Source organism: Rhea pennata, chromosome 1, assembly GCF_028389875.1.
Source record: "Rhea pennata isolate bPtePen1 chromosome 1, bPtePen1.pri, whole genome shotgun sequence".
Taxonomy (NCBI): Eukaryota; Metazoa; Chordata; class Aves; order Rheiformes; family Rheidae; genus Rhea; species Rhea pennata.
This window is the reverse complement of record NC_084663.1, coordinates 127,455,018-127,467,710: the sequence shown is the minus strand read 5'-3', so window position 1 is coordinate 127,467,710 and position 12,693 is coordinate 127,455,018. Positions and strand designations below refer to the sequence as shown.

At 34.8% G+C, this 12,693-nt stretch overlaps 1 protein-coding gene across 10 annotated transcripts in view; it reads right to left on the bottom strand.

The window, feature by feature from the left end:
• Positions 1-12,693, bottom strand: part of DMD (dystrophin) — a 1,316,389-nt gene that overhangs the window by 714,134 nt on the left and 589,562 nt on the right. For all 10 annotated transcript variants that reach the window (XM_062600033.1, XM_062599961.1, XM_062599984.1 and 7 more), the window contains 3 exons: positions 10,652-10,825; positions 8,209-8,364; positions 2,424-2,594 (listed from right to left, as the gene is read on the bottom strand). In XM_062600033.1, the coding sequence (XP_062456017.1) occupies positions 2,424-2,594; positions 8,209-8,364; positions 10,652-10,825 (501 nt within the window). The remainder of the gene's footprint in view (positions 1-2,423; positions 2,595-8,208; positions 8,365-10,651; positions 10,826-12,693) is intronic.

The window sequence follows — 12,693 nt, the reverse complement described above, 5'->3', positions numbered from 1 at the left end:
GCATACAGCGTTTCCTACCTGTTAGTGGGAAAGCTAGCACCTGCAGCCTACACTTTCTGCTGGAATGTTCAAAATTAAAAAGCCTCTTATATTTACGTGAATACTAGCTTATATTTCATAAAAGGAATCCTGACAAAGGAGTTACAAAAGACACTGAGTTAATAAATACACATTCCTCAGCAAGAAGCAGCTGTTTTCACCCAAGGTTGTTCATTTATTCTTATTTTTGTGCTGAAGTGATTGAAGCAGAATTGGTAAGATAGTACATGAGGACAGACATAAGGGATGGCTTCAGGCTGGAGCTGAAGCCAAAGTTTGCTTGTTACCAATTTCTTCTGCAACCCTTTTGGTATCAATTCCTCATGAGAATTCACAGTTCTCTATGGCATTCCTGAAGATTACTCAGTGGAGTCATTCACCTGTTTAACACACATCTTGCATTGATATTTCTCATTTTAACTACATTTTGCTACCCTTTGATTGCCATGAGATAGAAATATGTAGTACTTGTTGTAGCGAGAAGGAGACCCAGCAAGGACTTCCCACTGGGTAACTGCACTGACCAGCAGCCTTGCTTTAAGGTCTCTTTATGCCACTTACAAAGCATTAAGGTTCATGACTAACTATTAAACAATATCAAAGAGAAATCTTCCTATTTAAACTGCTTTGCAGCTGTGCACATCTGCATTAGCTTTCCTGAAAAAGCATACAGGAACATATGATTTGCATTTCCGTTTCAGCAGAAGTGTACTGTGTAGTTTAACATCACCAAAGTTTATTTTTGCTTTCTTTACTGGGGAAATGCAACAAACAACTGACAGATTAGTTTGGGGGCATTAAACCATATAATTGCATAAACCCTCTATTAAAAATCAGACATTTTTTCTTTATTATGTGTGATAAGATCAAAATATTAATCAAAACAGATGAGTTGAACTGAGTAGACTTAACTGCAGGAAAGCCAGTAAGTGAAAATGAGAAAATACTGAGCAGTTGTGGGGTTTCCAGGGATCAGGGTTTTTTGATAGTCAGAGCAGTAATAGTAGCCAAACAATCATGAATATTGTTCACTATATATTTTGGGCAATACTTTTAAAAAATTATAACTCTTAGAGACTGATGATAAAAAAGATTACATAACTCACAGAAGACTTGCAAAGCGTCAGAATTTTTCTTGTTTCGTAAATCAGCAGCTAAGGGTATTTCAAGGCTAAAGACATCTTATCAAGCTCGAAGAATGAAAGCAGTGGTTAAAGACCAAAAAAACAAAAGGAAATCTAAAGCAAATTTTATTCCAGTGCTTGAAACCACTATAGTCTTGTAAAGAAGCAGTGAGTTTGCCTGCATATTTTTCATGAAAATTTATATAACACATATAGAAACTGGTAAGATTTTTAAAGGATTCTTCCTATTAAGCAGAGATAACTGCTAAATCTTTGCACAAAGAAACTGCTTAAGTTTTTGCTTTGTTTTGTTTAGAATTGATACAGGAACACTTACTCAAAATGCTGCTGGCTGCACAAAGTTATTTGGATTTTTGAAGCTTTAGATAATGTCAAGCAGAGTTTCCTCAAAAGCACAGATTTTAGTATGTGTGCATAGTGGTGGCCTAATTTGCTGGTGTTCTGAGTTAATGTGTATTTTCATTACATATGCAGAATATAAACTAGATTAGCTAGTGATGAGTGACATTGTGCTAAAGCCTTACCATCATACGTAGCTATAGTCTGATGAATAACTCTTGCATTCCTCAGTGATACTGTATAATTTTCATCTAATCTGCAGCACACATAGCAATTTTGAGGCAAGCTGCATTTTAGGCTTTGAGTTTTAACCTAACATAAGAGTTCAAGGTGAAGTCACAAAAGCTAAGAAATCCCCAGAATAAAAATGAATGAGCTCAAAAATAAAAGGATTAAGAAATCAAATATCTCACCTCTTGGCTGCTACTTGAACATGTGGAATATATACTGCTCTAACATTCTTAATCTTGCATTTACTGGAGCTATTTTACTGCTAAATAAACACTTTTCTAGCCATGGAAAGAACAGAATGAAGGAGAGAGAGGGAAAATTCTTCAGTTTAGTGATAGGGTACCTAAGAGACTCCTTCTCCAAATGTTCCAACCTGGATCTCTATTTGCATGGATACTGGAGAAATAATTTGATGTAGTCTACAAAAAAAGAAATCCTAATCTTTAATTTATTTCAATGAAGATTACTCCAATATGAAAAGTGAAGTGTGCTATGGATATATGCAGAGATAAGATGGTTACTTTTATAAGCACTAGTGTTATAATGGGGTAATACCATAGCAGTTCTGAAGTTCTGCCAATTTATGCAGCAGAGTCTTTATTCACTTTATTTATCAAGTTTTAATATGCAAAAGATGAGATATCTGAATGTACAGTGTTACATTGTTACCTTGCCCCAGGCAATTTCAGCATCCAAATTGCTAGGCATCCCCTGCACTGCTGATCTCTTTGTCAATTCTGCATCTGTCGCTGCAAGCCATTCTGTCAGAGCATTAATTTCTTTCCGTAGCTTCCGAGACAATTTCAAGCATTTCTCTAACTCCTGCTTTTTTTCTGTCACCTGCAGAAAGAAAAGACGTTTTTCTTAACTCTTCAGTCATGGTGTTTTAATGCCTTTTATATACCACTTTTATACACCATTTTTTCTGTAACAGCTGAACTTGTAGTTTTACAAGACAAGTTGTATTTTTATTTTTAATACAGTTATAAATCTTCACTTAGTTCTCTCAATACCTGTAATTTTGCTGTTAGTATTAAAACCCTAAGAAAACAATCTGTGCATAACAATTCATTGAGTTTGAACTAGCAGCAGACCTCAGCGAACCTCCTCCTCCCCTTTGAAGTAATGCCTAGCAAACATTGGAAGAGATGAATTAGTAGGCTTTCCTCGAGACACAGAATAGATATCAAACCCCTTCAAACAGTATATTTTCATATAGATGGCTTTAGAGTGATACTGAACCCTCAGATTTTCTCTATGTAGTTATGCCACACAGAAAAAAAAATCTCTGCCAAACAAATCCTCAAAACTTGAAACACAAAAGCCACTGAATGATGTCAGTTAACCTAACCTTAACCTACACAGTTAACCTTAAGTTTGGAATTTCTTAGCATGTGACTTGAATCACACTCTTCAAATGTAGCATTTTTGCATAGGAGTTTGTCATTTTTTTTCCTTTTTCAAAGCAAACTAGAAAAAAATCAGTAGAAACATGCCTAATTTGCAAACAATGTTAATAACATTTATTTGGGTCATTGTGGAACAATTCATATATTTTGCATTACCCTCTCTTTACCAAGCTGTCTTGCCTCGCTCCCATCACTTTATCAAAAAATGTGTCTGTCACTTTAGCAGGATGCAAGTCGTCCCCAGTACACAATCAGACTCACACCTATTCTGCAATGAGGACACTTGTGCTTTGGTCATATAATGATTTTATTTTCTTTCATACAGAGGGGGGAAATCAAAGTATACTGAGCTCAAATGCCTCCCTGAGATTCTGGTTGGTACTAACTGAAAAATTAGCCATCTCTCCTCTAAATAAATGAACACAGCGAAAGATACGTTTTCCTAGGCGTTCACAGGAGCTTACTAATAGTAGGCAAAACAGTGAGAACGTCAGGATATACTACAGACTTTTTAAAGGAAGTGCAGTTTGTAGTGCTAGCAATCTCAGGCTTCTTTTCCATCGTCCTCCCCATCTTCCATCGTAAGTTTCCTTTCACATTCTTGCTCCTCATTCCCAGTGCATTTTTGCATGCCTAGTTCCCTTAGATAGCCAACCCCTTCTAATTTTCCCTTGAAGTCCATTCCCCACACGAGCCCAAGCTCTGGGCTTTGAAGCTGTTTGAATACAACCAGTGGCACACTGATCAAAGTTTGTGATGCCTCCTAGTTCTCCTGTAAGGAGAATTTCACTATCCCCACGTAAACAGACCAGATTTTCCCAGAGAATAAGCAACAAAGTGTTCCCTGTCACGTTATCACTCAGTAGAGACGTGCTACTAAAATCTCAGAATGCTTCTTCTTCCCTATGTGCTTTCTCATATGCCAAATTCATTAAATATGCCCTCAGAGTTAACAGTTCACAGAGAGGAAGAACTAGAGGTAAATCCCCAAGAAAGACCACACAACTCATCTCTTTAGCTAAATAGAGATTCACATACATGGAGTCAGGAATCCACATGTTTTTTTTTCCTCCTCTGATCAGTATTAGTGATTCTGATCATTAGAAACAATCAAAATATTGCAGCTAACAAATACAAGCCATGGTAAAAAGGTATTCGTAGGTACTTAGCAGCAATACAAGGCAAAATGCATTATCCTAAGTGTGACTGAATCGTAAACACTTCATAGACTATAAAAGCCCCCTACTGATATATGCTCAAACATGGAGAATTTTGGATTATATATATTTATTATATATATTTTATATATATATATTTTATATATATATATATGTATATATTCTGCATATAAATAATATTCCACTACTCCCATGTTCCAGGAGTTACTGTTTTATCAGTTTTTCTTTATACTTTGAATAGAAAAACATATTTCTAAAGAAAAATAGGAAACAGTGCCCTCTTAAGGCCTTCTGTTTTCTGCAATGGTATCAAATATGTGCTACAGCCATAATTTTTTTTCCTGTATTTTAAAGCCATTTTAGTTATGTTAGATAGTTTACTTGCAGGAACCTTTGGATAAATAAAACTTACTGTCAATAAAATGGAAAACACAGATATTTAAAGCAAAAATAAAGGTTTAGTTTAGCCTTTTCATTTTACAGCCGAAGTCTAATAGTCAAATTCCCATGTAGTAGTGAGCAAGTGAGGAATGATCTGACCTTGTAACTGATAGCCTACACAGCATGCAAGGCCCTTTGGAAGGCAGCAAGATCATTAATTACTGCCACTTACTATTATAGAGTATAGCCATCTCTTATGCTGAATCACCATAGAGAGATTTGGTGTATGGGTTATACAGATTCCCTACCACACAGGCACTCCTATCCAACAAACTTATCTAAGCTGTAATACAGTTGTTTGTGCCTATATGTTTATAGGTATGTGTGTCAGAGAGAGAGAGAGACCATGGGCAAATGAATGCAAAAGCCTCCTGAAAATACTGAATGCAAAAGCAGGCACTGGCATGAAATATTTATTATCATTAATGCATGATGACACACAAATGACATTTTGGCTTCTTGCAATTTCATCTCAAATCTATTTGCATTGAGATTACTACTACTTTTCAAACCATTGATCACTGTTAGAAGACATATTTGGTCAAAAATCAGGGGCAAACTTTGGTATTCTGAGGATACAAAACTCATTCCTGGACCAGAAGATTAATCCTGGACTGGACAAGTCTAATGACAGGAATTTATATCCCTATGTGTATATGCTAAAAACAAAGAGAACAAACAGAACAAACTAACCTTCAACTCCCCTCCGTTTCAAAGGGGAGAAGAATTTTTAGATTCAGAGAGTCTCAAGTACTCATAGGCCAAATCATTTTTCTGTACAAAATGCTGTACATATTGTAGGAAATTATTAGAAATAATTAAAATTCTGTTGATTACAATTTTCCTGACTGAGAGCTAGGCATTACACAACACTTCCATACACTTAATAAAATCCATTCCACATGCTTAAGAATGTACTTATTAGGGACTGTTTTAAATAGAAGCTCCTTCCTGAAGCACAATATGCGAACGCATACCAAATCATGCAAGTGAGTCTACACATGAGTAAGTCTTTACCCTGAAGCTATACATTTCAGTCCTGAGACTTATTTATACTTACAGCTATTATACTTTTTTTCTCAAAAAAAAAAAAAAAAAAAAAAAAAAAAAAAAAAGAGTGTTTCATTCTCCAAACTTAATAACATCAATTGGGACTGATAATGGGTAAGTGATTATTTTAGTTCTCTATATCTGAGCATTTGTGGCTCTAAAACAGTTAACTACCATACTATGTAAAAATAAATGTGAAAAACAAAATCTAGGAAAACAAAGTTAAACAAAGCATATTGGATTTTTGACCTACATTAATTTGCAATATTGCTCACTTCAGATCACTAACGGCTCCCTAATGGCACATTTTTATCCTTTCATTAGATATGCATCTTTCTGTTGTTATGTTAATTATAATGCAGTAATATGTGCTGTAGCTCTTTGTAAAATAAAAGAGAAAACAAACATATTATGTTGAATGATAGCTAGCTACACCTTACTGAAACAGACTCTCCAGTTTTATCCACACTCAAACAACTGATATTTCTCACTATCTTCATTTTCTAGCAAGACAGAGAACTGTCTTAATTCAGTTCCAAATTAATATTATCTGTGGAACTCTTACTGTTTTACTCTACTATAGCGAGTGGGGCTTGATGATCACTATGTGCTTAAACCACACACTGACACACAGAATTACCGGAGGCTCATTTTACTAGTTTACTACATAATTAATGATTATGTATTCATTTATCTTAATAATTTATAATCTAGCAAAGTAAAGAATTGTATTTTCTGCTATTCTGTATGTTAGAATTGCATAAATTTCAGCAAAAAACCCCAGACAACTATACCTTTCACTCATATGTGCATTCAGCCACATACTGCATCAAATTCACTCTAAAGTTTTTGCAAGTTCTGTGAATAAATCTAGTGAGTGGAGAAGGAAAACAAATTAATTAAAGATAGTTGTTAATGGCAGTATTTGCAGAAAGCTTCCTTTAAGCCTTTAGGGATTGATATGCATTTTTTGTTCAAACACAGCCTTGTTAATATTGATTAGTAATCTGTCTTTCCCCTCGTCTGTTCAGTTGACTTCTAGAGAAAATTCTGAGTAAAAAAAAATGTCCTGTTAGTAACCATGACTGTAATTGCATTTAACTGTACATTAATAGATACATTGAGAGATGAATAGATAGACAGAGAGATGATGTACAGATGAAAATTTTACACAAGGAATGACAGTGCTCTGGAAATTAATGTTTGGTTCAGCAAGGTTACTTGCGAATGATAATTTATCACTCGTGTTATAAGGCAAAATAGACTGTCATGTTCTGAAAACAATTTGTTCTTGCTATAAGTTAAGCAGAAATGAATGAAGAGAATATTGAGAAATACTCATATAGTCCTCTTAATTAGATGTTAATGTATATTCAGTCATCAAACTGAGTATTGTATGAAAGCCAGATAGTTTTAAAAAGTAGAACTTTCCTCAATAGCTCTATTCCAAGGCAATGTATTTTTCACTACTGAGCACTAAGGATGACTCACTTTTGCCCAGCTTGAAGAAATTTGGTAATTCCTGTGAAATGGAGGATGGTGACTAAATGACCAAATTCTAAATAAGTGGTTGCTGGTATCTGAGATACAAAACAATGGAAAAGTTATTCATCACATTGTGATGACCAAACAATATTATATGTGGTTTATTTATTAAGATAAATGTCCTTACCAAAGACTGTGTGTGGACAGCTGAGTCAGAGTTTTATATGGGATATAAAATAGGTAACAATCGTTAAAGGAATTGAGTATATGTGTAGTTAAACTCAAAAGTGCAGATGAAGCAAGGTGGAGTGGCAGGCAAATGTCTCCTGAAGAAAGCTGCAATATAAAGAATTTTCAGCCAATAGATTTTTGATCAGCCACAAACAGAAATGAAATAAGTAAAGATCTGTTTAACCAGAGGCAAAAGGAAATGAAAAGGTAGGTTCTTCTTCTTTTTCGAGGCAGCATTTAAGATAAAACATGAAAAAAAATCACAGAAATTTTTCTGAAGTGTTTGAAACTAGTAACTGCTAATGAGCCATTAAAAAGAAACACCTCCCTCTTCCCCAAAAACACTAAGGTGAAAGACAAAAATAAATGAAGATGTTAAGTAAGGAAGTATAGTTTCAGACTCTAATAATGACATTTTATAATTTGATAAAGCTTTCTTTCTTTTTTTTTTTTTCTTCTTTAGTCAGAACAAGTGAATATTGTTGTTGATTTGCCTTTGGCATCATTCCTAGTGTCCCACTGTTTAGAAAATGTAGAAAATGTGAGGGCCTTGGAAATAACCAATAAAAAAGGAATGTTAACTGACCATGCCAAGATTAGTTTTCATTTTACAAGTTAAAACGAGAGTACACTTTTGCATTATAAAACCACAGATCTTACCTTTGCACCCAATTCGTTATACTGCAACTTCAAAGCTGTAAGTCTTTCATCCAGTTCTTTTGGGTTCTCTGTCTGCTGCTTTTGAACAATCTGCCTTCCAGTTTTTATCACTGTTTCCACTTCAGACTTCACTTCACTCAAGCTTTTATATAATTTCTAATCAAATCAGAATATGGAACAGAAGCACCACAGTTAAAAAGAGCAAAAGGGAAAAGGCTATGGAAGCTATTACACACATGCACTAGAATTCTTTGTGTTGTTTGCCGCATAAAATCATCATCCTGCAAGCTGAGCACCTTCAACTCCTGTTAGAAAGCTAGTTGAGTTCAAAGTGCTCATCAGATGCCAGGTGTGCGACCTAAGGATAGACAAAGCCCAGACCGAATATATACAAGAAAATATTTGGAAGACAAATTAATCACACCTTCTAAATTACAACCCAAATTAATAGATTCAGAACAGTTTACCACTACTAATACTGGTTTCAAAGACATGTCTGCAGAAGCATCTGCAAAAGTGTTATTACAGACAAGAAAATATAGGCCATCACTAATTGTAATAATATACGATAAAGGTTGTTTTCAAACTGATTTAGATAATGCAATATTTAAAACAACAATAGACGTTTTCTATCATCTCATATGGCTTGTTGGATATATTTAACTATACAGAACCACTAAAGTCAGTTTAATAAGAAATCTGACAGTTTTTCATACAACTTGTTGGAGACCAGTAGGGTTTTCCCCTACTTGTACTGTGTTTAACCTTGTTTACCAAATTAAATAATATTTAATTAAATAATTAAATAAAAATCTACATGAAAAACTAATAAAACAAGTTTAAGTAAAAAAATATTTAATAACTCACTACTTATTCCTGTACTATTTCAATAACTCAGCAGAAAAACAAGGCAAAACAGCTGTTTGGTAAGCACTGGAATGCAAACAATCTGTAAGCACAATACATACTGTTTATATTTCAAAAGGGTGATACTAAGAAAGAGATAAGCATTGTCCTTTCTTTCCATATGCAGAAAGTCTGAGTGTGACAACTGCAATTAAACCTATGACTTGGTATCCCAAGCCATTTAATAGCCACATAAATGCCCACATTAACATTGATATAACTAGTGCAGAAGAACTTATATTTCTATTTAATTTAAATTTGAATTCTGTTGTGACACAGGAATTCTAGTGAACTCTGCATTGGAAGAAGACCCCACAGAGATACAGAGGATCCATTATCACATAGGTAGGTGAAGAATGGCAAACGTTAAACTGTTGAGAAGTTTTATTGCTGAGTTGTCTAGCTTAATTCTGTGTTCACACATTTTGCTGTGACATGCTGGAAATTAAACTTACTGCCTTGTACCCTTTGACAGAACTGCAAAATAAACTATACTGTACTTTTTCATTCCTATTTTTTTGAGCTTTTCCCTTAGTAGTAGTATGTCACCACAATGGAAAATCTGTGTCTTGCATGTCTTGACAGTATAGGTAAAGGCAAGACTTTTTTCCCAGAAGATCTGACAAGGGGGGGAAAAAAAAAAAAAAAAAAGCACATTTTCTCTGCAATCTAAGGTTAATTAAGATGATTCTCAAAATTGTTACTATTTTATTTTCTATTTACATACTACCTTGCAGTTCAAGGGATCTTAGGTGCCTTATATGATAGATACATTCTTCAACACTAATAAGTAGTCATCAGCAAGTTAGGAAGCTTGCATGATGCACACTGGCCAACAACTGATGGGATATATGACTGGATTTTTTAAAAACAGAACCATTATCAGAATCTTTAAGTAGAGAAAGGGGGGAATTAGAAAAGGCATCCTGACTTATACTGTCATATAGAGAAAGTGCACGATCACCGTTTAAAACTTGACTGAAATATTTTGATAATTGATTTTTTCCAGTTTTATCAATAACTGATATTTTGTTTCTCATCCTGAAATCTGAGCAACATTATATAATTTTTAGCTTTTTCCACATTTCCAAACATTTTCACTCAATTAGTACTCCATGCTTCTGAGAGGGTCTTTAGCATGACAGGAGAACAGAGAATAAATACTACACAGAATGGTAAAAGTTACTCTAAGACTGGAAAAGATGTTGGAGCTATTTCACCATCTTTTTACTTTAACCTTAAAATTAACTTTAACATTGAATTTTAAGTGGACAATGTTCTTCTAATCTCATTTCCAAGCAAGGAAAGAAGTGCGGCAATAAAAATCAATCCCTTTTCATCAACCCCTCTCCATACATATGTCTAATTTGAAAAAGGTTCCTGTAACTTTCATTGCATAACTTTGCTCTTAAATCTCTCTCGGACTGTCTTCTAATAATTCGCAAACAAATACTGAAAACATCATTAAAGATATTTTAAATTGGAAGGATAGAATAGTTAGAAAATGAATAGGAAAACAGGATCTTTATATATTCACCATGCAGTGATCCAGCTGTGATTGCACCACCTCCTGCTCAACACTCTTCATCTCCAACTTGGGCACCTGCAATTTCACTTCATCTAAAATCCTTTTACATTCTTGCAGACGCTGCTCGAAATTGGCTGGCTTCTGGAACAAGCGAAACTTCATGGTCACATCCTGCAGCTTTTTCTGAAAAGCAAACATGGGTGAGTAGTACACGTGCAGTTAAATCAATATTGAAGGTAAGTCTTAGATCGGTTTCAGAATGCTGAGAATCCACTATCAATCAGTACATTTTCCCATGCTGCATTTGAAGAACCAAAATCTTTTGGGGAAAATATCAGCTGCGGAGAATCTTAGTTTCCACAAGAGGAGGAAAATTCTTGCCTCATCACGGACATCAAGGATGCAGCAGAGCCAGTGACAAGAGAGCACATAAATTCAGCTGAAGAAAGGAAGAATTCACCTATTGTCTGACATGTAAAATGTTAGGGGCTGGGGGATGAGGAGAGAGGTTTAATGGCTTAAGCTTGGTACAAAGAAGAGTTCAAGAGTGAATGCTCATCATCTCTCTGCTATGATGCTGCTTCATAGCATTGAGTAAATCTTTTGGTCCCTCAGTGAAACACAACTAAAGTTTCTCGGCAGTAAGTAGGTCTGGCACTGAAACTGAGATTTGAAGTACAAAATTGATCTCTATTTTCATTTCAAAAGCTATAACCTAGAGAAAAAAGGAAAGTAATTTGAAGGCAGTAAAATTTGTGACAAGCATGGTTTCTAATTTCACAATTTTCAGAATTCATTATCTTCGTCAACTAATTATATTTCTCACTTACATGGTCTCTACCTCAGAGGAGGGGAAATAATTAAAAATAAAGTAAAGAATAGGCATGTAATTATTTACAGGACTAAGAAATCATGTCCTGATAGGATGACACAGCAAACTTCCAGTAGCACATGCCTTCCTACAGTTTTAAAAGTAGGCTATCATCAAGAAATGGATAAATAATTAAATAAGAACTCAACATTTGCAAATACACTTGTGATTTTTTCTTTCTTCAAATCCTGGACACTTCATACCTACAAATCTCTTGTCTGTACTACACAAACTGAGAAAAACTATAGTAAGAAACATAATTAGCCTACATATAGAAATATAGGGTAATAGTAAAAATCATCTTAGCTTTTGAGAAGGGAAATCATGCCTCCCCTGTCTATTAGATTTCTCTGAAAGAGCCAATAATCATATGAAGATGACAACTCTGGGTAACACAGAGTACTTAGATGACTATTCTGACAATGTTCCCCCATTAAACACTTAGTGAAACTGAGATTCAAAAGGGTAAGAAAGGAAGTCTTTTCCTGGATAAGTAATTGGCTAAATTAATAAAAATAGGAAGCAAAGAGTATGCGTAAATGGACTCATTTTTCTTCAGAGTGTTTGCATATACTAAATTCATACTTAATTAGTTTTTCATCTTGTGACACTTCAACTTGATGAAGATCAAGTCCTATGGAAAGCTTGCAATGTCCATCAGTATCTGTTACAATTTGTGTTGGTCAAGGCATTAAAAAATGATCTGGAAAGGAGAGAGACTGGAGATACTAATGCTACAGAAAATGAAAACCATATGTGAAGAGTCACTGAAAGATTGCACAGTGCTGAATGCTAAAAAGGGCAAATGATACTCAATTCTGCCCAAAATTAAGTAAAGCATTGCAGAAAACAAACAAAGCTTTATCTACGACAAGCAGGCTCTAAACTCTCATTTGTCTGCTGTATCACTTCTTTCATTAAGAAACTTTCTTTGTTCCTTTGATTAAGAAACAAAGTGTACATCTAAAAAGGGCAGTGCTCCCTTGCATGCTGTTGGATGTATAAACATATAGACAGAAAGCATCATATGATGCCTGCACTTCACTGATGAAATGTGGGCACCTTCAGAGTTCCTACAGAGACCATCAGGTGAAGGCAGGCAGAAAAAGAGGGAATACATATCCATACATACATATCCTCATCACAGAAAAGCTAGTCTTGTAGATGAGAGGAAACATTA